Genomic DNA, 26,379 nt, shown 5'->3' on the forward strand with positions numbered 1-26,379 from the left:
AACTTGTTACTTAACATGTTAGTTAATTCTGGTCATTTAAGCCTATGACACTATGTCATGTCAAACAATATACTTAACTTGTACTTAAACAATGTATTTTTATTAAGAGTTTTTCTTTTATACATATAAACAATAAGAGAAGAAAAGGATTACAGATGATCTGTACATTCGGGGTAATTTATTTCACATTTAAGGCTGTGAAATAAAAGAAAAAAGGGAAATAAAGAAAAAAAGAGAGAAATCTAAAACATATATAGAATATTTCCCCAAATAACATAATCCCTGCAAGATAATCCCATTCATTCACACCCAGGTCACTGCCCTAGACCTGTACACTGTATTTCCACACCTGACATAAGAGAGTTTGCTGAAATATTCTGATAGATTTTGAAATGCATCAAGGAAAGGATCCCACATGCTTTGAAATTTCTGAGTTCTGGAGTGAATGTCTTATTCTTTTCCAGTTTTAGACACGACATGAGGTCATATACTTAACTTATACTTATCTTAGGAAGTTAGCAACGAGAAAAGGAAGCTAAATGAAAAGTGTAGACAGATCATCATTCAGTGGGGTTTTTAAAAAGAAAAAAGCAAAACCAAGTGGTAGAGGTGGTTGAGTTAGGTTAACTCCAGTGCATGTTTCAAAAAGACAGGGACTCAAAATGTCCTTTACCAAATGCTTAATCACAACATTAAAGGGCTAAGTTGTTGTTTCAATGCTACTGAATAATTTAAAATGATTCATTTCTGGGGGATTTGTAGAATTACATGAAGGACTGTATGCCAGAACAAGCTGATGAAAAATGACTTTACTCTTACTGCTGTACCAGAAGACTTTTATATTTTAGACTTTTATATTTTCAGTCAGACATTTTTATAAAATGGATAAAACTGTACGTCTGACCTTGCAGTTTCATAATTCACCAGATGATTGTTGTTTTTTCTCTCTCTTTTGCTCTCTCTGTTCAAACTTCTACAAAGGCTGATGCAAGTAAATAGCAAGCTTCAACACAGGTTTCCCCGACAGTAACTGCTCTTTGTTGTGCAAACCATTGCAACATGAAGAAAATCATAGGTTCACGCTTTAAGAAATGTATTATTGTTTTAATTTTTTATAGAAAGAATTCCAGACAGAATTCACAAAATAAGTATTTTTTAAGAAGGACAAAGAATAGAAGGATGTAGAGGACAAGTTGGTAGGAAGACAGGGAGGAACTCTTCTTTTTTTTCATCAAATCAAACAAAAAAGGGAACTCTCCATGTTAATGAGCTCAATCACTCTTCCTAAAAGCTTCAATAATTCATTTTCTCGCAGATCGTCAGACATCCATAATGAATAACATCCACCGTGAATTATTTACACAGTCATCCTTCATGGCACAACTACTGGCTGACACTAAGTCACCCAGTGTGTCTGATGGGCTGGTGCGCGCACATGTATGTGAGAGGGTGTGTGTCTGAATCGCATTCTGACATTTGGCTCCATAATGGTCTCGCAGCTGAGAAGTAGAAGTGACATCCAGTTTGAAGCAGAACAGCACAAAGCTCTAATTGGAGCAGTAAGTGTGTGCTTCCAGCTCCCCCATCAGCACAAAGCAGGGACATGCATACTGAAAACAACTCTTACCAAGAGAATTTCCTGTATACTGTATGTATAAGAGACACTGTTTTTTTTTAAAGTGTGCTCAATAATTAATCTTTTTCACTTTCATGTTACGTCATCGTCAAGGAAATGCTGACAGGCGCTGACTCCAATTGCAGCTGAAAACCACAGGATTTACCAATTCTGTGAACTTTGCCCTGACAGACTGAGTCAATAAATTCACCTGTCACAGCTTTGAGGTCTCAGTTCTGGGGCAGCAAAACCCTCATTTAGTGGCCATGGCTTTAAAGGCAACACTGACTTGGCTTTGCTTACTTGCAGGTAAACTCACATTTACACATTGTTTATCGTAATGTGAGATCACAGGCAGAGTGTATATGAGGAATACAAAAATGCAGCTAAAGGAATATAAAATGTAAGGTGTAAAAGAAAAGATGAATATTACATTGGGGTTTTCTTTATGTTTGTGTGCTTGGTTGCAGTCTTGTCCTCCTGTGCAGCTCATGAAACTATACCGCTCAACTGCAGCTCACAAGCTGAACTCTGGGAACGTTTGTCAGCTGATCTCAGTGCAAGTTATTAATTTGTCTTTCCACATACATGCATATAAATACAACTCACATTATTTACTTACTTAAAATTAAGTGACGGTAAAGAAAGGAAGGAAAAAGGAAAGAAGAATAAATAACTTGACAATATTCTCCATTTGCTTTCCATATAAACTGAATTGATATTAACCAATAGGTGGCAGTAAAGTGTGGTGAAAACCCACCATCTTCTTGGAGTGCACAGCAGGCAGCTGCACTGGAGCTCTACATGAGGAATCTGACGGATACTCTGCACACACACCAGCTGAAAGGTAGGAGGATGAGCCAGCGACATGTGCGACTGTTTGTGTTGTTTCTGCATTTCACTTCAATTCTGTTAGAATCACTTTAAGTGTTGGGCTTTAGTTACCATTGCAACATAAATATAAAATGATTGTTTAAAAATAAAGGCTGATATGAATTTAAATATAAGCTAACGACTGATGTTTACAGTCCATATTTCCATATTTGTTCTCATCTCAGTTTTGTGCATTGGACCTTAAAAAGAAGCCAGTTCTCTCAAAACGCCACAAATGTGGGCTTCTGTTTCAGTTACACAACCTGCTGCTACACATGAAGAAGTTATTGATCAGGGTGTTACCAGTTTGATTAGAAAAATTGACTAGTACTGCAGATCCGACAACCTCAGGTTTGCTGAAATGTCTTACACGCGACCATTTAACTGCACATCGCATGAAGAGTCCACTCAAAGTATTTCACCCTTTCATTAAATTAGTGGAAGATTCATTTAAAAGTTGAATAAAGTATATTTTTATTTATTTAGTGTTTAACTGTAACTGGGATGAGGGTGAACCAGTGTCAAAAAAGAATACGTTGTCATGGTTCTGGGTCCTTTTGACCCAGCATTTTGTTTCTTGTGTTTTCATGACCTTTGGTGTTCTGGTTTATTATCTTAGTAGTAATCCTGAGTTTATTCTGTTAATCTTTGTACATTTAGGCTCCCGTCATGTCTGTGTCCACTTCTGTGTGTATGTGTTAGTGGTGTCAGTCCGTGTCCCTTATCTCCCTTTTCTGTGCCCATGTTCTTTTCCTTGTGTGTGTCATTCCATGTTTCCCATCTATGTTTATCTCCTTAGACCTTCTCATTTTCCCCAGTGTTGTGTCCTCCCAGTCCCCGTGTCATGTTATGGTGTATTGTCTCCCTTTGTGTCATGTCTCTCTCCCTTCCTCACTCTTATCTGCCTTTCCCCCACTCGTTTGTGATATTCGACAGTTTCCTGTTTTATTTTGAAAGCTTCGTGTTTTCATGTTCGGTGTAGTTCTTGTTAATTTGTATCAGCTGTGTTCCCCGTTCTCATTTCCTAGTAATCCTTCTGTGTATTTATGTCAGTATGCATTTCCCTGTGTCCTTCCCCATGCATTTAGTACTTCCATTTGGGCGTTTGGGTCCTATCCTGCCTGCACACAAACGTTTCATGACATTCATAGCTTAGTAATACATTTTTAGCCATCTTAAAATAATTGTAACTCAGTTGTCAACAAAAGAGAAGCACTAACCAAGATAATAAAGTTTAATAGATTCATAAGCGGCAGTGCAAATACATAAATACATTTTTTTTCTGCATAAAATAAATATTGGTGCTCAGCAATGGCATTTTGGCCTTCTCGCAAAGGAGAACTGCCAGGACTCGAATGTCAATTTTCAACCATTTTTAATGGAGTTTCATTCACTCAAGCATAAAATGTATTTTTGTATATTTAAGGGCCATTAAAAAGAAAAAAAAAAACAAGTCTCTTCCCAAAAGCCCATTTTGAGGCGTGAAAGTTCTTGAATATATTCATTAGAAACAAGACGCACTAATAAAGTACCACCGAACAAGAAGCAGAATGTCATTAACAACTAGATGACTGATATTTACTTCTTAATTTACTCTTTCTTTTTGCAATTAAACTGATCCCCCAAACTGAAATTTATGTTTATCCAGATGAGGATTTATGTAAAGATCACATTAGAGCTCCCACTGGACCCTCCTCATGTTACTGAGTCTGACACATTATTGGGAACCACATCAAGAGGCTGGTTATGTTAGGGTTTGTAGTTAAGTTTCAGGCTAGATCCATCCATCCATTCATAGCCTGCCCTAGCTGCTGTAGGATGAGATGTGGGACACTGACAAAGAATATGTTGGACTATGTTAGACATGTAACATGTTGCACTTTGATTAGTATTTAAATACTATTGTGCAGCTGTTAAAGGTGCTTATGGAATTTTAGGCAGTAAACTAATAAAAGACAGAGTAGGCAAAGAAGGCAGCTTTAAGATGTACATGATATGACACCTGTGTGCGGCGTACTTCTGCCACGTATGAACTATATTAGTTTATGTTAGTCAGAATAGAGTTATATGATAACCTGTTGTGTGACTAAATCTGTTTTCCTCATCCACACGTAAATGCAAAAACAAACTTTTTGAAAACTTCACCCTGGCAGGAGTTTCTAAAAATCTCCATTTTCAGTGACCCAAAATGCCGTTTTTACATGTGGATGAAAGGCCCCGAAGCATATAAAAAGCTGCATTTTTAAAAATACCTGTGTAGGTGTGGACGTAGCGTAAAAGATTTAGTAGTTTATTTTATTGCTACCTTTAATTTATTGCAGTTCATTTTTATTTGTTTAATTGTTTACAAAAGGTTTGAGGTGTGAAATAAACTACAATGGAGTTTGAAAACAAAATATGGGTGTGCGTGGCTGGAGGAGCGCGCAAAGATGTTCATGTAAAACAAAGGGGGCCTAGCAAAAAAAGTTTGGCAACCACTGGTTTAAGGAGTGCTCTAGAGTACACGAAAATGATCGCATTCCTTGAGGAATACTTAATGAAGTGGAATCACTGGCAAACGAGTGGTTGGTTTGGAACGGAAGCTTTATTAAGATGAACTGTAGTCTACTATTTAAAGAAGGACCCTTGAAGGTAGTAATTGCCAAGTGGCTTTTCATGTCACCCTTAACTTTACTGAGGAACACATTCCCTCTGAAAATAACATTTACATTTAAAATAAGATTACTTTCCCTGTTTTTGAACAGAAGCTCTGGTATAATACAGAACTAAAGAAGCAGGAAAGACAGAAGAAATGGACATCTAATATATAAATGTTTATGATTCATTGATTTACAGAATGCCAAGGATCTGAGCCAAAACAATGCAAAGAAGCTGAAGTGCCAAAAAACGGGGGGCTGGCATGTGCCACTGTTTTCGACAAGCGCTACTGCAAACCCATGTGCAACTATGTAAGTGGTACATACATGTATCAGCATCTGTCATATATTTTTCAGTTTTTCATGATTCATATAGTGGAAAGTGGGATGAGTAATACGAGTCTTTTTTCACAGGGTTATGATTTTGGTTTTCTGAGAAAAAGACGTGTTTTTGATGAATGTAGTGGGCAAACAGGATATCAGTGGCAGAGCCAGTACGTAGGAGGAAACAAGCTGGCTGAGTGCATCGGTAAGGCAGCAGTTTATTCATCTCTTATTACTATGAATCTGCAGCTGAGGTCAAAGCAGGGAGTCGTTCCCAACAACTCAGTCATATCCAAATGTGCTTGCAATTTTCTCTGCAAAGTTCTTTTTCATTGCATTTTAATAAGTATAGTCTTAGTGGCACTAAACAGAGTTTAAATACCAGAAAATGTATGTAGATTTTAAGATGTGAAGTTGAACTTATGTTTTGCTCTTGCTTTCTAGAAGCATCTATTCAAGTCTCAGGAGCAACAACTGCATATTTTCCAAAAGATCAGGACTGCATAACAACCAAGAGCAACATTCAAATGCAGAATCGCACTCTTGAAGTTTTTTCTGCTGAGCTGAAGGGTAAAGGCATACAAGGAGAGCTGAAGTATGCCTGTCTTGTATGTGGTTAAACATTATAGAGAACCATGTCATGAAAAATGGGGTATAAAGGGACCTCCTGCTGCAGTAAAAACATTTTAATAAATACTTTAACATGGAGTGTTTTTTTTCTGGCATTTGTGCATATGGACATAAATGTGTTTGCATAGTTTCTTTAGAGGCCCTGCATTTTCACAGTGCCTCACAGTTATAGCAGTTATTTTCACAACCCTTGTGCACTGAAAACCTGAAAATATCTGAATATTTTTCACCTGTTAGTAGGAAAAAATCCAGATTAAAGTTTATACACTGGCGGTGGTCATGTATCATAATGAATACTAATATTATATTGCCCCCTCATGCTGTTAGATCAAAGGAACAGTTCGTTTCAATACAGTTTTATTGATATGAAATATCAGTCACCTCAAGGTGCTTTATACCGCCAAGATGCTGCAATAACATAGAGAAAACCCGAACAACGTGAAGACCCCCTGCATGCAAGCACTTGGTGATAGTAGGACGTAACCTCTGGCAGAACCAGACTCAGGGAGAGGCAGCCATCTGCCACAAACGGTTGAGGGTGAAGGCAGAAAGACGGGACAAAAAACACACTGTGTAAAAAAGACAGATTAATGATAACTAATGATTAAAAACAGAGTGAAAAGAGATGAGTAAAGAAGTGCATCATGGGAAGCTCCCAACAGCCTAGGCCCATTGCAGTGTAACTAAAGGAGGGTTCGGGTCACTTGAGCCAGTCTTAACTATACACTTCATCAAAAGGGCAAATTTTAAACCTAATCTAAAAAGTTCAGAGTGTGTTTGTCTCCAAACTGTTCTTCAATGGATGTCGATATATATTGTAAGGGCGTACAATTACTTAAATAGATTCATGCACGCTGAAACTATTTTCACATTTGTCAAAGTCTGTGATTAGTATGTAGACAGAGTAGGCAAATCAGTTGCAAATTCTCACATATTTCTCTCACAACCAGTATTAAGGTTTTCAACTATATGTGTAAAAGATACTGTTATTTTAGCCTTTTTTTAAAAAAAGAAATTGACAGATACAGGGAAGAAATGACAGGAAAGCAGAGAGAGCGACATGTGGCGACCGGGTTGGACTTGAACCCGGGCTGGCCGCTCTCAGCTGCATGCCATGTAGTTGCCTGCTCAACACACTGAGCTAAACCAGCTCATGCAAAAGCTGTGCATATTGAGATTACACCATCATTGAACTCTAATCGACTATTCTCCCCTTCTCTGGCTCAAAATATGTCCTTACAGGGACACCTTTTGGTAATGTAGGTACTATACATTTGACAAGACAAGATTTCCTATGTTACTCTAGTGATACCTAGATATCACACTTCAAATGCTACCTTACATATATATGTCACATCCCTTTACAGGTGGCATTGCAAAAAAAATGAAGTTAACCACTTCTCTGATACAAACATGCCAAAGGAGTTTGCCATCCTCTGCCCCTTTTTGACATTAATAACTTATCTGTTGACTACTCCTATAATAAGTCATTTAAACTTTCAGACTTTTAAGGTTAAAAGGAAAACTGGTGTACACAGCAGAGTATATTGGTTATTACCTCTGCAACTGGAACTATATTCAAGACAAGCTTTTCAACCACCCTCTGGAATTCATCTTGGTCTTCATCTTTGGTGGAAAATGAGGTGAACCTCATTAAAAATCATCGTTTGACTCCACCCGGCCGGATCAGTGTGTTATTTGGATTTCCTCCTGTATCCCTCCTTAATTTTTGAATCTTAACACAATGCAAATGCATCTGCATCAATGCAGCCACTTAAATATTAATAAATAAATGGCTGCATCCCTTCCATTTACATTAACAAAAGCAAATGTCTTACTGCCATCTTCACTGTTTTCCATCTGACTTCATTTGACTAGCAGACACTCAATATTCATGTGCTTGACAGCCATATATTGATGAGAGCAGCCATTAAAATGAGGTTAACCACCCTGCCAAATGGACTGCTTTGTCTGCTGTTCTGTCTGCTCTCAGTTTTTGCAGACACATCCAGATGTAGCTCACCGGGGTCGAGGTTAAAAAGTCAAAATGAGATTGCAGGATCTCATTAGGTAGCCATTGACATTCCACATCATTCTACTAGGAGTCACTTTAATCAGAGAGAAAATGACCCACAGCACGACCCTCTGGTGTAGGCTGGCAGACCGTCTAATTATCAATTAAGGAAATAACTGTCTGTGGACTGAATGATTAAGAGTGGTAAATTGTAATTGCACAGAGCTTCCATTGGGTGGCAAAAGCCTAAATATCGCATCTTAAGCTTCTGTGTTTTCTGGCTGGTAACTCACTCAGTAAAACTTATTTACCCATGCACTCCAAATTTATTATTGATCAGTAAGTATAATTCCCCAGCTAGAAATGGAAGAGCATGGCAACCTTGCTCAAAGCCCTAACCCTAAGCTTATCTAATATCTTTGTGTTGAACAGACCTCATCTGAGAACCCTTATTATGATTGTGACCTTACTGTTTGACCAGTGATGAGTGGCTGTCCTCTCTAACAATCCTATAGCTAACTGGGAGCAAACTGCAGCCAGGTATTAAAATGTTTGTTTTTTTTTAATCAAAAAATGTATTTGTTTCAGTCTGGTGGTAAGGAGGTAAAGAGCCTACCAAGCCGAAAAAGGCAGCGTTACATAGGTAGGTATCCAGGGAACAGGATACGTTGAATGTTATAAAGAATAAAAATAAAATAAAATAAAATAAAATAAAATGAAATGCATGCAACAATTATGCAATGTCTGTTCACCTGCTGTTTCAGTACGCATCATCTCTGATTGGACTGGAATGTCGCAATACCATATTCTATACACTAGAGGGCAATATAAAATCACTTTTGGGACAAAACTTTGAATACCTTTTTTGCATGTGTTTGTGAATAGTTACATTAATAAGAATCATATTTTTTAATTTAACTTGTTGGTGGTATAAGCAAGGATTAGACACACGGAAAAAAGGATTCATACATTTTAATAAACCTGTTTTTTTTGGGGGGGGGGGGGGGGGGGGGGGTCTTCTGACTATCCCAGAAATGGGCACAAAAGCGTCAAAGACCAACAGAAAGAAAATATTCAATCCACACATAGAAAAACAAATATTATCCAGGGCTTAGTTAAGACTCTTAGGAGATAAAAAAGAATAAAGAAAGCAGGGAAGGAGAAACTAACCGTCTGTAAATCAGCATCTTTGTTTTTGAACATAAGACAAACAAGATAAACTTTGCAAATTATCAGTGTGCCTAACCTAACACTGCTCAGCCCCTTGGCTGCTCTCCAGCTTCTGGAGGTAAAAAAGAAGGGAAAAAAATAGGTTTACAAATAACAAATGTGACAATGACAAATGTTTTGCAAATGAATACAGATATACATTTTAGCTCGTGTGCTACATTTGGAAGTTTGCCCACAACTACCTTTCAAAAATTCTAAGCAAATTTGACAGTATCTGTGTATGACTGTGTCATGATAAAAAAGGAAAAAAATAAATGGAATAATTTAAATAAAAGCCACCAACTTACTGACTGCAGGAATTGAATTTCTGAGCTTAGTTCCTCTCGCAGATGCTCAAGTTGTCCTTCTCTGTGCATCTCCAGCTCCTTCCTCAGCCTGGCAAGTAAATGAAACCACGTCAGTAACAAAACATAACATTTGGATAAACTTCATTTTTGCATGTAGAGTTTAAACCGCTTATTTTTTTTCTGGTATATTGTTTTTATCATTATATTTACTTTTGCTTTGTTATTGTGTCCAAAATAAAAGAAATACATAACATAATACCATTTTCCCTCTAGTATTTATAATGGTGGGAACACCGAATCCACATGCACAAAATATTTCAAATGCTTTCTGAAAAATAACAAAATGAACACAATAGCTGCCATCTGTTAAACAGATTTCCCCCTGAAGTCTGAGTTTATGTGACTGTTTGACATTTCAGATGAATGTTCAGAGCGAGGTGTTGTAACTATATGTGTAACATAAATCACAGCATTTGACTCAGTGATTGTTTGTGTGCACAAAAACAATTTCACCACTGGATTAGGACTACGGTTCAACTAAGGTATTTACAATTTACTGTATCCCAGCATCCACCGAGCAATACATTTACATGAGTTGAAACTGATGAATTATCTTGAAACAGATCCTACCAATCCATTTTCTGCCATTTATCTGGGTCAGCAGGGAAAAGTGTGGGCAGTCTGAGCAGAGATGCCCAGTCTTCCCGCTCCCCAGCCACCTCCTAGGGGGACACAGAGGCATTCCCAAGCCAGCTAAGAGACATAATCTCTCCCGTGCGTCTGCTCTGGGGCCTCCTAGTTGGATATGCGCAAAACACCTCACGCAGGAGGCATGTTGATCAGACATGTACCTAAAACGGCTCTTTTTGATGTAGAGGAGTAGCTACTGTAACCTAAGCTTGCTCCAAATGACTGAACGCCTCACCCATCTTAGATTCAGAGCTATGATGAAGAGAAAAATCGTCCATGATACCTCGCCCAGGACAGGGTTACCATGCCCCACACTGCAGCCAGACCTTGGGGAGGCTCTTGTCAGTAAGCATCTACTGGGTCAGCTATAATGAGTCACTGGGGCAACCCTCGCTCTGGTGCTCTATGTATCAGGCAGCGTTCAGAGGTGGAAGCCTCAGCAGTCCAACGCCTTGTTGCCAAAACTGGTAACAGATCATTCTGTGATCAGCTAATTTTAAATGTTTTCCTGTCCTGCATTATGTAACCTTTGTGGCGCGCTAAGAAAATGAAGCCAGACCGAGGGACTGCAGTACTTGACAGAAGTGACTAAACCGCATGAGGCATAATTGTGTGCTGTTAATTCAAAATGTACACCATGTATGACAAATGTCACAGCTGAAGAGGGGGAGTGTAGAGACAAGCACAAACACTCACAGCCTAAAATGTTAGACTCTTCGGCTCCTCCACAAAGCTGCAGTTAACACTGCATTCTCCCTGATTTTGTGTATTTAGTAATGTCTCCTGGAGCTTGCTCCATAGATACAAGGATGAACAGAAGACCACAAGGGACAAACTTCTAAGTATAAAATGACGTGACAGCAACAAATCAAGTGTAGCAATTTCTCTCACACCAAAATCATCCAAATGGAAAATTTTTAAAGGCGGGTTGGGTGCTTTAAAGTGCATGGCTGCAGGTGAAAAAAGAAATAAAAGATGAGGACACACAGATGCAGAAGGAATGCGTCAATGAAAGAAAGAAACATTTTGAGACCAGCAGAAAGCTTCCGGAATGTCTTAGTCTGGTTACAGCTGAACTACTGCTGTGCAAATTCAATTAGTAATTGGAAATCCAGACTTTTTATTTAGCTCAAATATGTATACGCACTGCTTAGTTAACTTGTTTCTAGGAAATCATAGCTGCTACACACAGAGCATGATAGTTTTACCCCAGAAGAAATACGCAGAATTTTTCACTCCACATATTTAAAGGCCACGTTTCCTTAAATATAGTTTTCCTCAAACTCGGAGTTGCCGTTTTAGTCCCATCTATGTTCTGAAGCTTTTTAAAGCACATCTTGTTCTGATTTATAGAACTTGCTATTCCTAAAAATGTTGCAAGAGCAGATTTTTTTGAGACAACATTTTCTAAATGATAAAAAGAGTGGAATTAGACAGATGATGCCTCATCTGCATATTCAGCCAGGGTCATATTACTTTGTACTCGTAGGCAGATTTCGTCTGCAGCAGGTGAGTCATCCATCCACACATGCACATTTTTGAAACAAACACAGACGACAAATATAAAGGATAAAACATAATTAAAATATAAATCAAAAATCACTGCTTTATGTAGGATATCAAAAACTATCATTTGTTCATCTGAGTGATTTCCACAGGAACAAAGCTGGTTTTACTGTGTTTATCCAGAAGAAACTGAAACTCATAATGCAAAGGATGTGCATGGTCAGGTAAGTCTAACATTAACAGAGTCATGTGCATACTTTTAAATGGTCCTGCTTCCACACCCACTCTGATACAGGATACAAAGGGTAAGAGTGAAAGCATGCATCCCAGTGTGACGCCAGTCCAGGGGCAAAGTCTGGAATCCAGCAAAAAAAATGATTTTTGTTTATGTCAAACTGTTTTTAAAAGTCTGCTGATTAAAACATGGGGGTTAAATGCGGTGAAGGCTGAAGAAAAATCCGAACATTTCAGAAAAGTTTGAACACATAAAACAACAACAATGTAGAGATTTTCATGGGAATATTTTTTAGTAAATGGACTGGTTCTTAAATGTTGCTTTTCTACTCAATCTGAGCACTCAAAGCACTTTACACAACTTCTTCTAAGCACTTTCTATTTAACATCCACACTCTGCTGGATGCACTGGAGAGCAACATGGGGTTAGTGTCTTACCCAAGGATATTTGGCATGCAAACTGGAATCAAACTGCCAACCTTTCAGTTAGTAGGTGACCTGCTCTACCACCTGAGCTACCGCCACCCCATCTAGTCCCGTGGTTAGCACCTTTGGCTCACAGTGACAAGGTTCTGGGTTTTAACTGGCCTCTCAGTACGTAGTTTGCGTGTTCTCCCTGTGGCTGTGTGAGCTCTCCCTTGGGAGCTTCCTCCCACAGTCCAAAGACATGCATGTCAGGTGAACTGATGATCTGAATCTCTGCTAAATTGACCATATGTCTGAATGTGAGTGTAAGTGGTTGTCTGTCTCTCCAGCCCGAGCCGCCTGCAACCATGAACTGGAAAAATGAAGGAATGGATGGAACTATTTTTCTCCTGTTGGGGACAAAATATTAAGTCCTAATCATGTTCAAAAAATGCATTTACAAAAACAAAAAAAAAAACAATGAATGGAAGTTATGATGATGATTTTATTGCCTTAATATCATTAATACTGTGGATGTTTCTCTGTGATATGTGTAAATTGAAAGTTTTAACGTGTTCTGCTGTGCTGCTAGTGTTCGCTTAATTAAACCTTAGATTAGAATAAAAGGGAGAAGCTGTTACTACTGTAAAGTTTTAAAAATGAGCACGTTTGCAACAATATCATGGAAGAAATGTAATAATAATGACAAGTTTTAAACAAAGAGATCACATAAAGTATATCAGATAAAGACAGGACAGATCAAAAATGCACTTAAACGTAATCACATATGTGAACTTTATGGACTGCTGCTCCTCGGTTACAGATTGAAACAAACTTCTTCTTGTGCCTTTAAAAGCAGTCTGCGCTTATGGCAGCAGAGTAAATATTTCACACTATAATTTCATAAACATACAATTGTGTTACTCAGTTCAGTTTGTCTCTGAGAGCCATTGGACTTTGATCCGCGCAGCGTGATGCCTTGGCTGTGATTGAACTGTTATGGCAGTTGTGGAGGATCCATACTGAGCTACACCTGAATTGAAGACGAACGAACCGTTTCTTCTTTTATTGGAAGTTAATGAAACAATAAAACAGCCTGCCTAAAATTGCATTTTCACAGTTTGAAAACCAACAGCCATGTTTTAAACTTTACACTTCTCTCTGGAACTTACAAATCCGATTTTTAAGGCGACCAGGCTGTGCTTCAAACGACACAATAATGTCCCTAAAGCAATACTCATTTGGCATTTTGGCTGTTGGTGGTCTCTGCTGGCTTTTACTGGAACTCTACAGAGCTACACACAGAGCTACAGACATCTTTAAATGAACACTCATAAATAATTTGCCAGTAATATGTCAGTGAAGAAAATCCGACACATAATAAAATATATACAGCTCTTATATAATCAATTCCAATCACATAGGTGCATATTTCAAGTATCTTTCTATTGTGACAGTGTCCAATCTGCACCAGCAACCACTCTGTTTTGCACACTGAACACTTTTTAAATGACTCTAGCACTCCTTCAAATTGACATGCATTCAATTTCCAACAATCAATAAGCAGAGAGTTAAATATGCGTTTTAAAGACACGCTGCAGTGGCTAAAGACAGGATTGATGGTTTCAGTTCAGAATGGATGATCATAAGAATGGCTACAAGAGGAGGGGGTGTCTCCGCCAAAGCTACATCCTCAGCACTTCCCGGGGCTAATAAGGCCAGCGGTAATGAAGGACCTAGTATGTTTAATGAGGCTGATGGATGAACAGGACATGCCATGCACATGCATGATTTAAGACGATGCTAAGAGAGGGAGAGTGAGAGAGAGAGCGAGAGACAAAAGGTGGGCTAACAAAAAAGGAAGCGCACATGAAGATTAATATATAGAGAAATATAAATAAAGCAAATGTTTTTAACATGCCCTTATTCCTTTCCTCTTTAACATCTTTATTTCAAAACCAGAAACAAAACTGAACCATGGTATTGTGAAGAGGACATTATCCAAAGTGGTGGCATCAGCAACAACAATGACCCTTCCTTCCTGGAACACTATTGATCGCCAACCTTTAATTAAATAAAGGACATCTCTCAATGTAGTGACAGGGTGGACCTGTTTCAATACGTTTCTGTAGGAAATAATTAAATTTATGCCATGCATCTATACTGTATACTGTACATCTGTACTGTGAAGGGAGCACATATCTGTCATAAATGTGGTTCCGAGTGCTTTCTGCTGCTTCTTTTTAGTGTTCAGTTTTATATTTAAGTATTCACAATTCTCAGGCTCCCCTGGTGCCCCAACCCGCCCTTGCATTGGAGGTTCCCAGTGTCTGAGGCTGGGTGCTCGGGTGAGTACTGGTTTGCGTCCTGGCGGCCGCTTGGCAGGGCCTGCTCTGGTGTAGCCGTCATTTTTTTTCTCTCTCTCTATCCCTCTTCTTCTCCTCTATTTTTTTCTCTGTCTTTCTGTTAACTCTCTCTCCAACTTCACTTTCTTTCTTCTTCTTTTTTCTTTTCCGTCCCCAGTCTTGTCGGTTATCGTTGTAATATCGTGGCTCAAGAGTTGGGAGTTCGCTTTGTAATCGGAAGGTTGCCGGTTCGAGCCCTGGCTTGGACAGTCTCGGTCGTTGTGTCCTTGGGCAAGACACTTCACCCGTTGCCTACTGGTGGTGGTCAGAGGGCCCGGTGGCGCCAGTGTTCGGCAGCCTCGCCTCTGTCAGTGCGCCCCAGGGTGGCTGTGGCTACAATGTAGCTGCCATCACCAGTGTGTGAATGGGTGGATGACTGGATATGTAAAGCGCTTTGGGGTCCTTAGGGACTGTTAAAGCGCTATATAAATACAGGCCATTTACCATAAAAAATCCTAATAAAGTTCTAATAAAATCTATAAAAATAAAAACTATCAAGTGGACCACTGTTTGGCTTTTTTGTCCTTCAGACAACAATTCTGATTGTTATATTGTCGGACAGGACAGGGAAAAAAATCTATGTATATTTTTTTCTTGTACTTACTGAGAAATAAGAAACATTAAGACATGTAGCTTTACGGCTACAGCACAAAGTAAAACCAGATTTCAATTACAACAACAACATCGTTCGAAAGATTTGACTGAAAATATGAAAGAAAATTTGAATAAAGAAATTGAAAAGCAAAGAAATGCAAAATGAAAACAACATGAATCAAAGGCTATGGATTTCAGTTTAAATATCTTAGCAAGATGAACACAGACTGATTATTCAATGGAGAAGGATGTGTTGGTACAAAATGTCCAGACAGGAACTCCATGAACAACCTTCTGTCGCACTAGAGGTTAATCCAGAAAATCAGAAACAGGAGGAACTAAATCCACAGGAGGTGATGTGCAACTGCTCATGGCTCAATGAGACACGAAAAGTAAACTAAAATTACTGCATACGGATACATGATTATCAAAGTAATACAGGAAATAACTAAAAGGGGAGCATTAACAAAGTGAGAGGGACTTTACTACATATGGGGAACACAGGGGAGGCATGTTTACCTGACAGAACAAATACTATAACCACCACAGTAACTGGAAATAAGCAAACAAAGAATCAAGCTGAAGACGATTAATCGTCAACACAACTTAGGAGTCCAAAAACACAGAACCCAGGGCTGTGACACCCACATATTTATAATTGCATACTGAACTGCACCGATTAACAACTATTACCAATGTAATATAACAAAAACAATCATTTAATTAAATAGCTAAACATGCCTAAGAGATGATCATGGAGAAACACTTCTCTGGCAAAGCCTAAGTCAGTAACAGTAACTTAGACTACTAAGCTTGGACCCACTGACTGTATATTAACATAGGATGGAGCCAGTGTGAGGTCTGCAAAGCCTCTGGCTGAGCTTGATCCCCATCACCACCTTGACTGATTGAAATCTGACCTGACGAGTGCACTATAACAGAAAAATCGAGGAACACTGTGCACTCACACGTTGCTTGAGAATCACAAGGTAGGCTGAGCTCAGAGAGGTAGAGGAGGGATTATTTTATTGTGAAGACATAGCTCTGCTTCTTCAGTTCTGCTTATTGGAGGAAAAAAAACTAAATGCCTAAAATCTGGTATTGCATCCCCGAACATAGATGTAAAAATTGATTTTAGAATTTGGAAATAAAACATGGAAAATGCAAGGGAAAAAGTGGACAGAGGAAACAGTGAACACAGAGGGATCTTGATGCTTAGCTTTCCTACATGTTAAGCACACGTTTGGTCCAGTTTGAAACAAATGTCATTTTTAAGCTGCTACATTCATGGAAGCTAAGCTCAGAAGCTTTCTGAGAGTGTTCAGGTCATTTTACATTGAAAGTTTGCAAGTGACTTGGCTTACTGCAGCAACTTGTTAGCACGTAGCTAATGTTAGCTTTCTAACACCTAACTAAACACAGGGTACTAAAACAGTGATCTAATGTTCTTAAGCAACTTTTCAGCCCTCAATTTTATATTGTGCGGTTGACTGTTTTCTCTGGCTGTGACAATTACTATGATCGGTGGCTCATTTTGTTGTTATTTAGGCCCTTATAATATTTGACTATATATATTATACTTTAGTATTTTTAAATCTTAGGTTTTGTTACTGTGCCTTCTTTGTGTTCTATGTGTCAAGTCAGTTATCTTTTCTTGTCTGTTCTTTCCCAGTCTCTATGTTTGTGCATCTCCTCTGTCTTCCCTGTCATCCGTGTCTCCGTGCCCGTCTTGTATTTCCTGTTTTACTTTGACGGTCTCATGTCCAGTGTTTTCAGTTTTGCTTCTTCCCTGTCTCGTTTGGTCAGATTAGTCCCAGCTCTGTCTCCCTCCTGTTTCTCACTCCCTCGTCACTTCCTGGTGTATTTAAGCCCTGTGTTTTCCTCTGTCCGTGTGTCATCGTTACCTCATGCAGCTGTGTGTCTCGCTGTGCCTTCTTGGTGTTTCCTCTGAGTTTCCAGTTTTAGTTTCTAGTTCTAGTTCCAAAGTTTCTATTTCTACTTTTATTTATGTTTTATTGTATTGAGTTTTGCACAGCCATTAAAGCTGCCTCCTTCAGTTAAACCTTTCGTTTCGAGTCCTGCATCTGGGTCCTACATCCTGCCTGCCAAAGCACTAGTCATGACAATAAAGCTCATACCCACAAGAAGAGAAAAGAATGATGAGGTAACTGTATCTGACGAAGCAGTCTCCCTAAAGTTTCCTTTGAGGAGCCTTAATGGTTACAAATTTAATACTTTTCATTTGGTTTGAAAGTCAAAGAACTACTGTTAGAGAAATCCAAAATATTGAAGTGACCTAAAAAAACCCCAGAATTCTGTGTAACATGGTTCTCTACATGTGACATGTATGAGTGTGTTTGAATTCCTTTATAGATTATTCCAGTTAAAGCCACAGACAGCAGACACGAGACCATCCTTTGGTGCGTAGACTCCATTTTGACGCCTCGCGCTAACCACTTTGTGAAATGCGGCGAGCAGAGATCAATGGGACACTGCACGCTCCTACTTGTAGATTTCAAAGTATCCATCATACCCTGATTTAACATCTATTTTACTGTAAATGCAGCAATTTACTAAATGAACATGATGCATTACTATGTCCATCCTTTATATACACATCTGTGGTTAAAGCCTGATGTATTATTCCACTAAAACCAAAACTGATTAAACATTTAGCTTGAATGCTAAGCTTTACACTGTCATCACTAATAAATATATCAATAACAATAGCCTCAGTTGGTTGTTTTTCTCCAGTTGCAGACAAAATGAAATATACTCCAGATCAGAGCCTTAATTAAACCAAATGGCCTTAATGCGCTGTTATTTACACTTCTATGTTTGGACTCTAGCCAGCAGGATCAAGGAGGAGAAAAAGGCAAGACAAGAACTGGGCTTACTGGTCTATTCAGCCCTTCTTGGTATGATTCAGATCTCCCATTTGCAAACAGTTTGATCTAAAAGCCAGGATGCTTGGCTCTGCAGCATTTCTTTCGTCTGTTTTTTTTAAGTACATTTACCGTTGTAAGAATGACCGAAGCTGATAATACCACTACTGAGATGGAATTCTTTGCAATTATACTATAGAAAACCACAGGGTCCTGCAGAGAGGGGACAGCGGTTGTGCTTCTGAACACCGAGTTCTCCGACAGCATTCACAAAACAAAATTCTCCACTAATTAAAAATCACAGCTGCTCAGCAAGGAATGTTTAAAACACCAGGAATCTCTGTGGAAATATTGTTAATGAAATGCTGAGTAGCCTAATGCTGTGTTTTTATGTAAGTCTCCTCTTTTGTGTCTTACTTATCTGTAATATTTACTGTGTTGGACCTCCCACAGATTATTCTGTGACATGATGTAACTGCAAGTAAATCTGGTACTGTAGACTCCATCCATGTGTCCAAATGCATAAACCTCCCTCAGCATCCAGACAGTTATCCAGCACTCACCTCAGACAGGCGCTGTCAGAGAGAGGTTTCTGACTGACAAACCGGCTCTCCGATCTCAGAGATTCTGTCATTGCTTCAGCCTCACTCAGCTGACGATCCAGGTCTGCAGTCAGGAGTAATAAATCAAACATAAGACGACGTCACTCGGGGAAGACAGACACATGCTGTAGCTGCACGGTTAAAACAATGGAACAAGGTTTGGATTATACAACACCAACTACACAACTGTTAAATTTTCTTATTCTAAAGGGACTGGTATGGTTGTGTGTTGGTCCTACGCAGAGCTTGCAGACTGTTATGCAGCTGTGTACCCTCACCAAGAGGGCAGTGCCAAAAACAGCTATGTGGGCTACGCTTCTGTGTTTGTCCATCTTTTAGTTAAGCTCCTGCCACAAAGAAGACCAAAGTCATGAAAGACAAAGAAGTTCTCTGTAGTGAAATGAAACTAAATGTTAAAAACAACAAAAACTGTCCACTGCAGCCAGTCTGTGCTTCTCATTCTCTCATACATATGTGACTTACTCATGGAGTAACACAGTTCCTGTCTTGAGACCATATCATAACTATATTCTATATCTGTATTCTATATCCTCATGATATGGCTCATCAATTGTATTCCTCTGTAGTAGCTACAGCTACATCACCCTTGTTCTTGAAAGCCTAAACCAGTACACCACTTCTCCTTTCCTCAGACATCCTCTCACTCTCTAAGATTTTGTGAGGTCCTGGAGAGCTCACACAGTCTCTCATCTAGCTCAGCTCCATGCCTCCACAGGTATGTCATCTGTACCAACTACCTTTCCACTCTTAATCTTTTGATGGTACGTTGAATTTTGTTATGTTCTTTCTCTCACTTCCTGTTTTAATTTGTTTTCCGTTTTCTTACATTTTATTTAATTGCTAACTTTTTCCAGTCTGCTGCCAGTTTTCTTCCACACCTGTTCTACATCAGCCAATTACTCACCTGTGTATTTGTGTGTGTTCCTTTTCCCATTGGTTCCTTGTTGGCAGTCAAGACTTCCAGCCCTTTCTCATAATTCTAGTATAAGCTTTTCTTCTTGCTTTGTTTTGCCAGTGTCTTTATTTTATTTTTATTCTCTTCATGTACAGACTGGTTTTTGGACTGTTCTGCCTCACCTTTTGGATTTTATGTGGTAAAACCCTGGACAGAAACAAAGTTGTGGACTTTTGGATTTACTTTGACATGGAATGTTTGGCTCCTCTTCTTAGAAAGGAGTTATTACAGTATGTGTGTGTACAGCCTCCTTAACTCAGATTTAAAAAACACGGCAAGCACTCCCTCTCAACCTGTTCATGGAGCCAGAAATATGTTGTAGAAGATCTAACATCTGGGCTCAAGATTAAACTGCCTTGGCAGACCAGCTGAATTATAAAATAACTGCTGGTCTGGGTTAAAGGCTCTGTGAATGCATGTGGAAAAATTAAAGGAGCTTACAGAGGTCCTTTTAAAAATATGGCTATGGTCTGTTTTGCATAAAATGAACCTTCGCTGCTCACCTTCATCGATATCATTCAGACTCTGTAGTTCAAGCAGGAGTGCTCTCTTCTCTTCCGCAATGGAGCTCATGTGACTGTTTGTGCAGCTCATCAACTCCTTCTCTAAATTATAAAAGAGGAAAAGATAAATCTGCAAAAGTTCTCAACACAGCCTGAGTTTAAATCACATCACATTAGGCCTGTATAAGAGCTGTTAGTTATCCTAATGATTACATTAAAAACATGAACACAGTGTTTTTGTTTGGCTGGTTTCAAACTGTCAAGAAAACCTTTGTTACATTAAACTTGTTTTCTAAAACCTTTTTTTGATATTTAACCTTTACTTTACCTTTGTGTGGTTAAATATTTAACCACACATTAATAGATATATATGTTCACAGCACAAGTATTAATAGTGCAGCAGACGCCAGGTGTTTGAGTGTGAGCTTATATAATTATTATAAGCCCTGAACTCACTAACCAACTTAATCACAGATTACACTGGAATTTGGGTGTTTAAGCAGGTATAATTTCTTGCATTTCTATATTTAGCAGGCAACTGTTACACTACTATGAGATGTCTGGGCTCATACACAGTAGATATAGCAATTATTCATTTCATTCAGGACCACTTCAGTCAAAAGAAGATTTGTATTTCTGTCAGAGATAACTCATATTTGGCAGCACAGCTCTGGCAGGAGGCGGGCAGAGCAGCAGCAGAACAAAACAGGCATCAGAGACGACACAAAGTAAACCAGATTCAGCATGAAATGATAAGCTGGGCAGGAGGTGGGTTGCAAACCAGCTTGCAGCTGTGTGGCAACAGCTTACATAGTGTCCTGAAAATCTTACACGACATTGATCTGCAAACAGAATATGTAGAAGGGTATCAGCTTTCCAACCAGCAGTGAGCTGGCAATGAGATCACCTGATCTGCCAAATTAGGGCATTTTTTACTTGAAGACTAAATCAATACTCAACTAGACCTGACATGTTAGTGACTATTTACAGTCACGTGAAAAAGTCAGTTTTCACAGAAATCTATGCAGCCTTGTGAAAAACTAAGTACACCCCATAATTCAATAGGTTGTAGAACCATCTTTAGGAATAATCATTTACTTTATGACTTTATCATTCTATCATTGTTTGCGGAGGAATTCTAGCACATTCTCCTTTATAGCATTGCTTCAGTTCATTGACGTTTTGACTGACTCATTTATGCACAGCTCGACCTAGACTGAGCTATTCCAACACCTTAATTTGTTTCTTTTTCAGCAGCTCTGTTCCTGATTTGCTGTTGTGCTTGGTTCCATGGCTCAATTTCAGCCAAGCTTTATTGATCAGATGAATGGGCTCACATGTGGCTCCATGGTCACATAGTTCATGGTCAACTCAATGACTCCAAGTTACCTGGGCCTGGTGGCTGTAAAACAAGCCCAAATAATCCCCCCCTCCACCACCGTCCTTGACAGATGGTTTGCAGTGTTCGTGCTGATATGCTTTCATTGGTTTTTGCCAAATAGGGTGGTGTGCATTATGGCCAGATATCTACAGTTTGGTCAAAGGACATTGATCCTGAAGTTCTTAGTTTGTTCAACTTTTCAAGCCCTTTTCAAGGGCTTTTCAATGCCATAATCTTTTAAGATAAATCAGGACACCCCTCCAAAATAGGCATAGCTATTCAGTCGTTTTCTAATTATACTGCCATGAACTTTAACATTTAACATGCTAAGTGAGGCTTGTCAAGTCTGAGATGTAGTTGTAGGAATTTTAGCTGTTTCACTAAACCAGCACTCCCCACCAGGCTGCGAGAGTTGAGGCTCAGGTGTGAAATTTATGGTTTTCAGGGTTTTTATCGTTAACTCAGTTTCTCTGGGTCTTTTCCCGTGTGTTATGAATAAATCGTCTTTTTTATGTACCGGTACTGGTTTTATTTTGTTGTCTTTATCTGCGACACCTTAAAGGCCGGTCCGTGAAAATATTGTCGGACCTAAACCGGTCCGTGGCGCAAAAAATATCGGGGACCGCAGCTCTAAACGCTGCACGGTCTGATCTTGGCATGAATTTGTCGGGACATCCATTGCCGGGAAGATTACGGTAAATGTTCCAAACGAGCAAGCTGGCAAAATTTCTGTTTTTATTAAGGTGGTCACACTTGTTAATGATGAGTGAATCAAGTGCACTAGATCACCTGGCTACTACTTACTCTCTTAACTCCCACAGAAGCAGAAAGAGTGTGCTGCATAGAGTCCTTGAAAACTTTCTTTTTCATGATTTATAAGCATTGGAGATCTATTTTGCCCACTTCTAAAATAACTAATAATTTGTAGAGGAGCATTCAGGGCCACATCTGTTTCACGTAACCTCTGTCTTCCCTGAAAACACTACAGTAAAGTGTTTTACGACCTTTGTATATCGATTCCACCTCCTTCTCCAGATCCAGGAGCACAGTGTGAGTTTGGCTCTTGAAGACTGTCTCTCTGTTCGCCTTAAGACTGAAGTCACTGTTAAACTTTGAGATCTCTTGAAGGAAGTTTTCCTCCTCTTCTTTAGCCGCCCTCTTTATCTTGCTCTGGTATGAAAAGGAGGATCATGGGAAATACTTCTAACAACAATAATAACAGACCTTGTGGTACTACAGACTTAATTTTACTATATAATTATGATAACATTTGGAAAAAAAGAAAATCTTTGCTCTAAGAGCTTAATGTGTTGAATGCAGAATGCCACCTTTTTTGGTGGCATTCTGCATTTTACCTGCTGCGTGAAAACGGGTTGTGACAGGGCTTGCAATAGCTATTGTTACTTTAGCAGCAAAGTGGGGATAGTATAAAAAATAAGATAATCCTAAATGAGAAAAAAAATTACCCGCTTCTAAAATGAAGCTCTGAGTTTACACTCTTTTTACATAACCTAGTTTAAACCTCTGGAATTTTAAACAAGCAATTCTAAAATGTCAAACTCAGTTTCTACGAAAATACAAACATCTCTGAAGGGTACCACTTTTTTGATCTGTGCAATCACTGATTAATTGATCGGGTCATTCCATATAGTACTGTGATTCAATCAAGAAGTTTAAACTATTAAAGCTGAAGAGGTATCCATATTGGATACAACCTGTCTAATTTGAGAGGTAAGTATTGATCCAGGCTTCAACCTACTAGATGCTCCCTGAGGTGGCTCTTCTGACAGAGCAGCTCTTCAATTTGCTTTAACATCTGGTTCTCATATTTCTTTGCCAGGTCATACTGCAGCCTCATTGCAGACAACTGCTGAGCCTGAAGCATAAATACAGGAGATGATCAAGACACACAGTCTGACAGACAGATGTACAGCGAGGGAGATGGATTGGTGATGCTTCGTATGTGAGCGATATCACCTGATACCAGACGGGGTGAAATGAGATCAAAGTTCTAGGCTACGTTCACACTGCAGGTCTTAATGCTCAATTCTGATTTTTTGATCAAATCCGATTTTTTTGTCTGCTTGTTCATACTACAAATAAAATGTGACAGCAAACACGCTCTAGTGTGAACCCTAAAAGCGGCCCGCATGCGCAAAAGAAGACGTCACACACAACGCGCTCTGTTTAGACCCAGACCAAACAGTATTGTTTGACTGATGGCCCTTAATATAAAGACTTGTTTTGGACTTTACGTTTCCCAATTTTGCTTAAGTTATAAAGTTATTTTGTTATTTACACATGGCCCAATAATTATCCTTATTGCTGTTTTAGAGGAGCGGTGCTTCAAAGGATAGTTACAGATTTCTGTCAGAATCTGCAGATTATACAGTACAAATAAAATGTTCACGTTTCTCCAACGTTGTCTTCCCAACAGTTTCACTAACATCTACACGGGATGGCCAGGAAGCGTTCACGATGTCTTCTCGGGCAGTTCTCTGGTGCTGATAATTGGCGTCTGTCTTGTGTCAGTGACGTAAAAGACGGATTTAATGGGACATGACCGTTCAAACAGCAGTCGCTTTCTGAAACATCAGATATGTATCGGATTCAGTACCACATACAAAAGTGACCCAGATCGGATTTGAAAATATCGGATTTGTGCTGTTCACACTGTCATACCATGATCGGATATGAGTCGCATAGGGTCAAAAAGTCGGATTTGATGCGCTTTCGCCTGCAGTGTGAACGTAGCCCTAGTTTGGAACAATCAGTATATACTCTATAACCGACTATTAGAGACAGACATAACAGACATAATAACTGGAGTTATTTTGAAAATGTAACCAAAAACATCCTGTTTCTTTAACTAGTTCAGCAAAAATTCTCTTTTTAAATCGATATAAACATAAAGAAAGAGCGATTATGTAGGAAGGTAGATTCTTGCCTTGGGCATAACTTTTGGTGCAATTTTCAGTCTGTTTCTTGAGCTAAAGAGGAGAAAGTAGCTTTGCTTTTCTTCTGCTGTAATACTGAAGTGCAGCATGTTTCCGTGAGCACAATCAGCTTCCAAGTCCTATAAACACTGTAATTATCTTAAGACAGCTCTCATAAACCATAAGACCTTACATCATGAGAGCTGTAAACACACTGTGCAGTAAACACAGCCTGCATATCTGCATGATGTAAACAGTCTCAATAGTCAAAAAAAAGATACCACTGCCATGTGTTTTCAAATGATCAGTCGGGCATGGTGTCGTCCTTGCAATATATGTGAAAAGAGCAAAGAGCCTCTTTTTTTTCTTGTTTCTGTAATGGGGCATAATATCACGAAACGTCTCAGTAATGTTATTTGGGGAAATAAGCCATTGATTTTACAGTGCCATTTGCTATTGATCATTGATAAAAGAAGGTAGAGATTAAGTGTTTAAATTATAAACTAGATCAGCTCATCAATATGGCACTGTGCTGCTTTGATAGTTCAATGTCTGATTTTTTTTAAAATTCATCAGTTTCTATTTATATTTTACAATGTGTGCATTTTTTTAGTTTTGTAATGGTGGTGATAAGTAGAATGGCCTGTTTCCTTTTGGAAACCACAAAAAAATAAATATTAATTATATTTGTTATATATACAGATGTTATGTTAATCCCAGGTAAAACATTCCAGGAACAACATTTTACTAATTTTTATTAGAAATTAAATAATATGGCACCTCTGAAATGAGCACTGAGCTGTGTAAACATAAAGCTGTTATGTAATAAATCACAGTACCATGAAACAGACCTATTTACAGGGGCTCACTCTAAAATACAGTGCAACAAGTGAACACTTTCCATCACCCTATGACATGATTTTACAGCTACTGTGTAAATATTTAATAAACACCGTTCAAGATCATTTAAGACATTATATATGATGAATCTGTTTAAAGCTCAGTAAACTACGACAACCATTCACACAGAGGGTTATTTGAAGAACCAAATGGTTTATATCTAAAATCTAATAAATGTAAGCATCTTAAACACAGTGCTATGGCTTTGGCTCTGGTCACAAAATATATGTAATTCACATGTTAGCATCAACTAGCAACAGTTTCACCTTTTCATCAAGTTCCTCTTTGCTCTTCCCATACTGTTCAGTGACACTCTTTATCCTCTCATTGCATCTGATGATGGCTATTTTGACTAAAGAACATTAAAAAAACAACAACAACAACACATGATGCAACATTAAACATTAAAATACAGTAGCCTGTATAGATCTATATTTAGCATTTTCACTAGCGTTTAGCTGTTAGCTTATTTGCTAGCTGAAGATTGATAATTAAGCAAAAAACAAACAGATTGACAGAAATAAACAAAACTTACCATCCTTGATTTTTTGTGTCTGTTCTGCTAACTGTTGCTCAGTTAAAAGAATTTGTTGAAAAAGTGTGTCTAAACTCATGTTGGCTTAGTAGCTGGGTCAATAAACAGTTAGCTAGCAAACCATCTAATCTAAGGAGGCTTATTTCTGTCAGGACAAAGAGTCTGAATGACTGAGGTAGCTTATAATTGTGACATTGTTGCAACATTTTTTAATTAGT

The 26,379-nt window shown here is 38.7% G+C and overlaps 2 protein-coding genes and 1 long non-coding RNA gene across 6 annotated transcripts; 2 read left to right on the plus strand and 1 right to left on the minus strand.

Annotated features, from left to right (window-relative positions):
• Window positions 1-1,764: 1,764 nt before the first annotated feature.
• On the plus strand, window positions 1,765-6,156 carry si:ch1073-126c3.2 (uncharacterized). The gene is made up of 6 exons (XM_005473725.4): window positions 1,765-1,924; window positions 2,086-2,174; window positions 2,348-2,462; window positions 5,324-5,436; window positions 5,539-5,653; window positions 5,893-6,156. The coding sequence occupies exons 1-6, from the start codon at window positions 1,882-1,884 to the stop codon at window positions 6,066-6,068; spliced, it is 651 nt and encodes a 216-aa protein (XP_005473782.1). The 5' UTR covers window positions 1,765-1,881; the 3' UTR covers window positions 6,069-6,156.
• LOC100692851 (coiled-coil domain-containing protein 172) lies at window positions 5,930-26,379 on the minus strand. Of its 4 annotated transcripts, none has more exons than XM_025897514.1 (9): window positions 26,162-26,379; window positions 25,893-25,978; window positions 23,550-23,666; window positions 22,795-22,960; window positions 20,410-20,511; window positions 18,892-18,994; window positions 9,610-9,697; window positions 9,339-9,374; window positions 5,930-6,647 (listed from the first exon to the last, which is right to left on the minus strand). In XM_025897514.1, exons 1-8 carry the CDS (start codon window positions 26,238-26,240, stop codon window positions 9,339-9,341), a joined length of 777 nt encoding a protein of 258 aa, XP_025753299.1. In that variant the 5' UTR covers window positions 26,241-26,379; the 3' UTR covers window positions 5,930-6,647. The 4 variants fall into 4 exon arrangements, 3 of the variants coding, with proteins under 3 accessions (XP_025753299.1, XP_005473780.1, XP_005473781.1); XR_003213476.1 differs by lacking the exon at window positions 5,930-6,647 and adding an exon at window positions 12,063-12,160 and having other exon boundaries at window positions 9,338-9,374; XM_005473723.4 differs by lacking the exon at window positions 5,930-6,647 and having other exon boundaries at window positions 9,096-9,374.
• Window positions 17,313-18,418, plus strand: LOC109204843 (uncharacterized). The gene is made up of 3 exons (XR_002064367.2): window positions 17,313-17,607; window positions 17,817-17,863; window positions 18,293-18,418. It is a non-coding gene; the product is annotated as an uncharacterized LOC109204843 (long non-coding RNA).

Source organism: Oreochromis niloticus, linkage group LG13 (assembly GCF_001858045.2).
Source record: "Oreochromis niloticus isolate F11D_XX linkage group LG13, O_niloticus_UMD_NMBU, whole genome shotgun sequence".
Classification (NCBI taxonomy): Eukaryota; Metazoa; Chordata; class Actinopteri; order Cichliformes; family Cichlidae; genus Oreochromis; species Oreochromis niloticus.

Excerpts from the sequence above, each read along its gene's own strand:
- si:ch1073-126c3.2 (XM_005473725.4), top strand. The coding sequence starts at position 1,882 with ATGGCTTTAAAGGCAACACTGACTTGGCTTTGCTTACTTGCAG. Across the intron at positions 2,463-5,323 it reads GCACACACACCAGCTGAAAG|AATGCCAAGGATCTGAGCCA; the intron begins GTAGGAGGATGA and ends ATTGATTTACAG. Across the intron at positions 5,654-5,892 it reads CAAGCTGGCTGAGTGCATCG|AAGCATCTATTCAAGTCTCA; the intron begins GTAAGGCAGCAG and ends CTTGCTTTCTAG.
- LOC100692851 (XM_025897514.1), bottom strand. The coding sequence starts at position 26,240 with ATGAGTTTAGACACACTTTTTCAACAAATTCTTTTAACTGAGCAACAG. Across the intron at positions 22,961-23,549 it reads GCCACCTCAGGGAGCATCTA|AGCAAGATAAAGAGGGCGGC; the intron begins GTAGGTTGAAGC and ends TTTTCATACCAG. Across the intron at positions 9,698-18,891 it reads TCTGACAGCGCCTGTCTGAG|GCTGAGGAAGGAGCTGGAGA; the intron begins GTGAGTGCTGGA and ends TTTACTTGCCAG.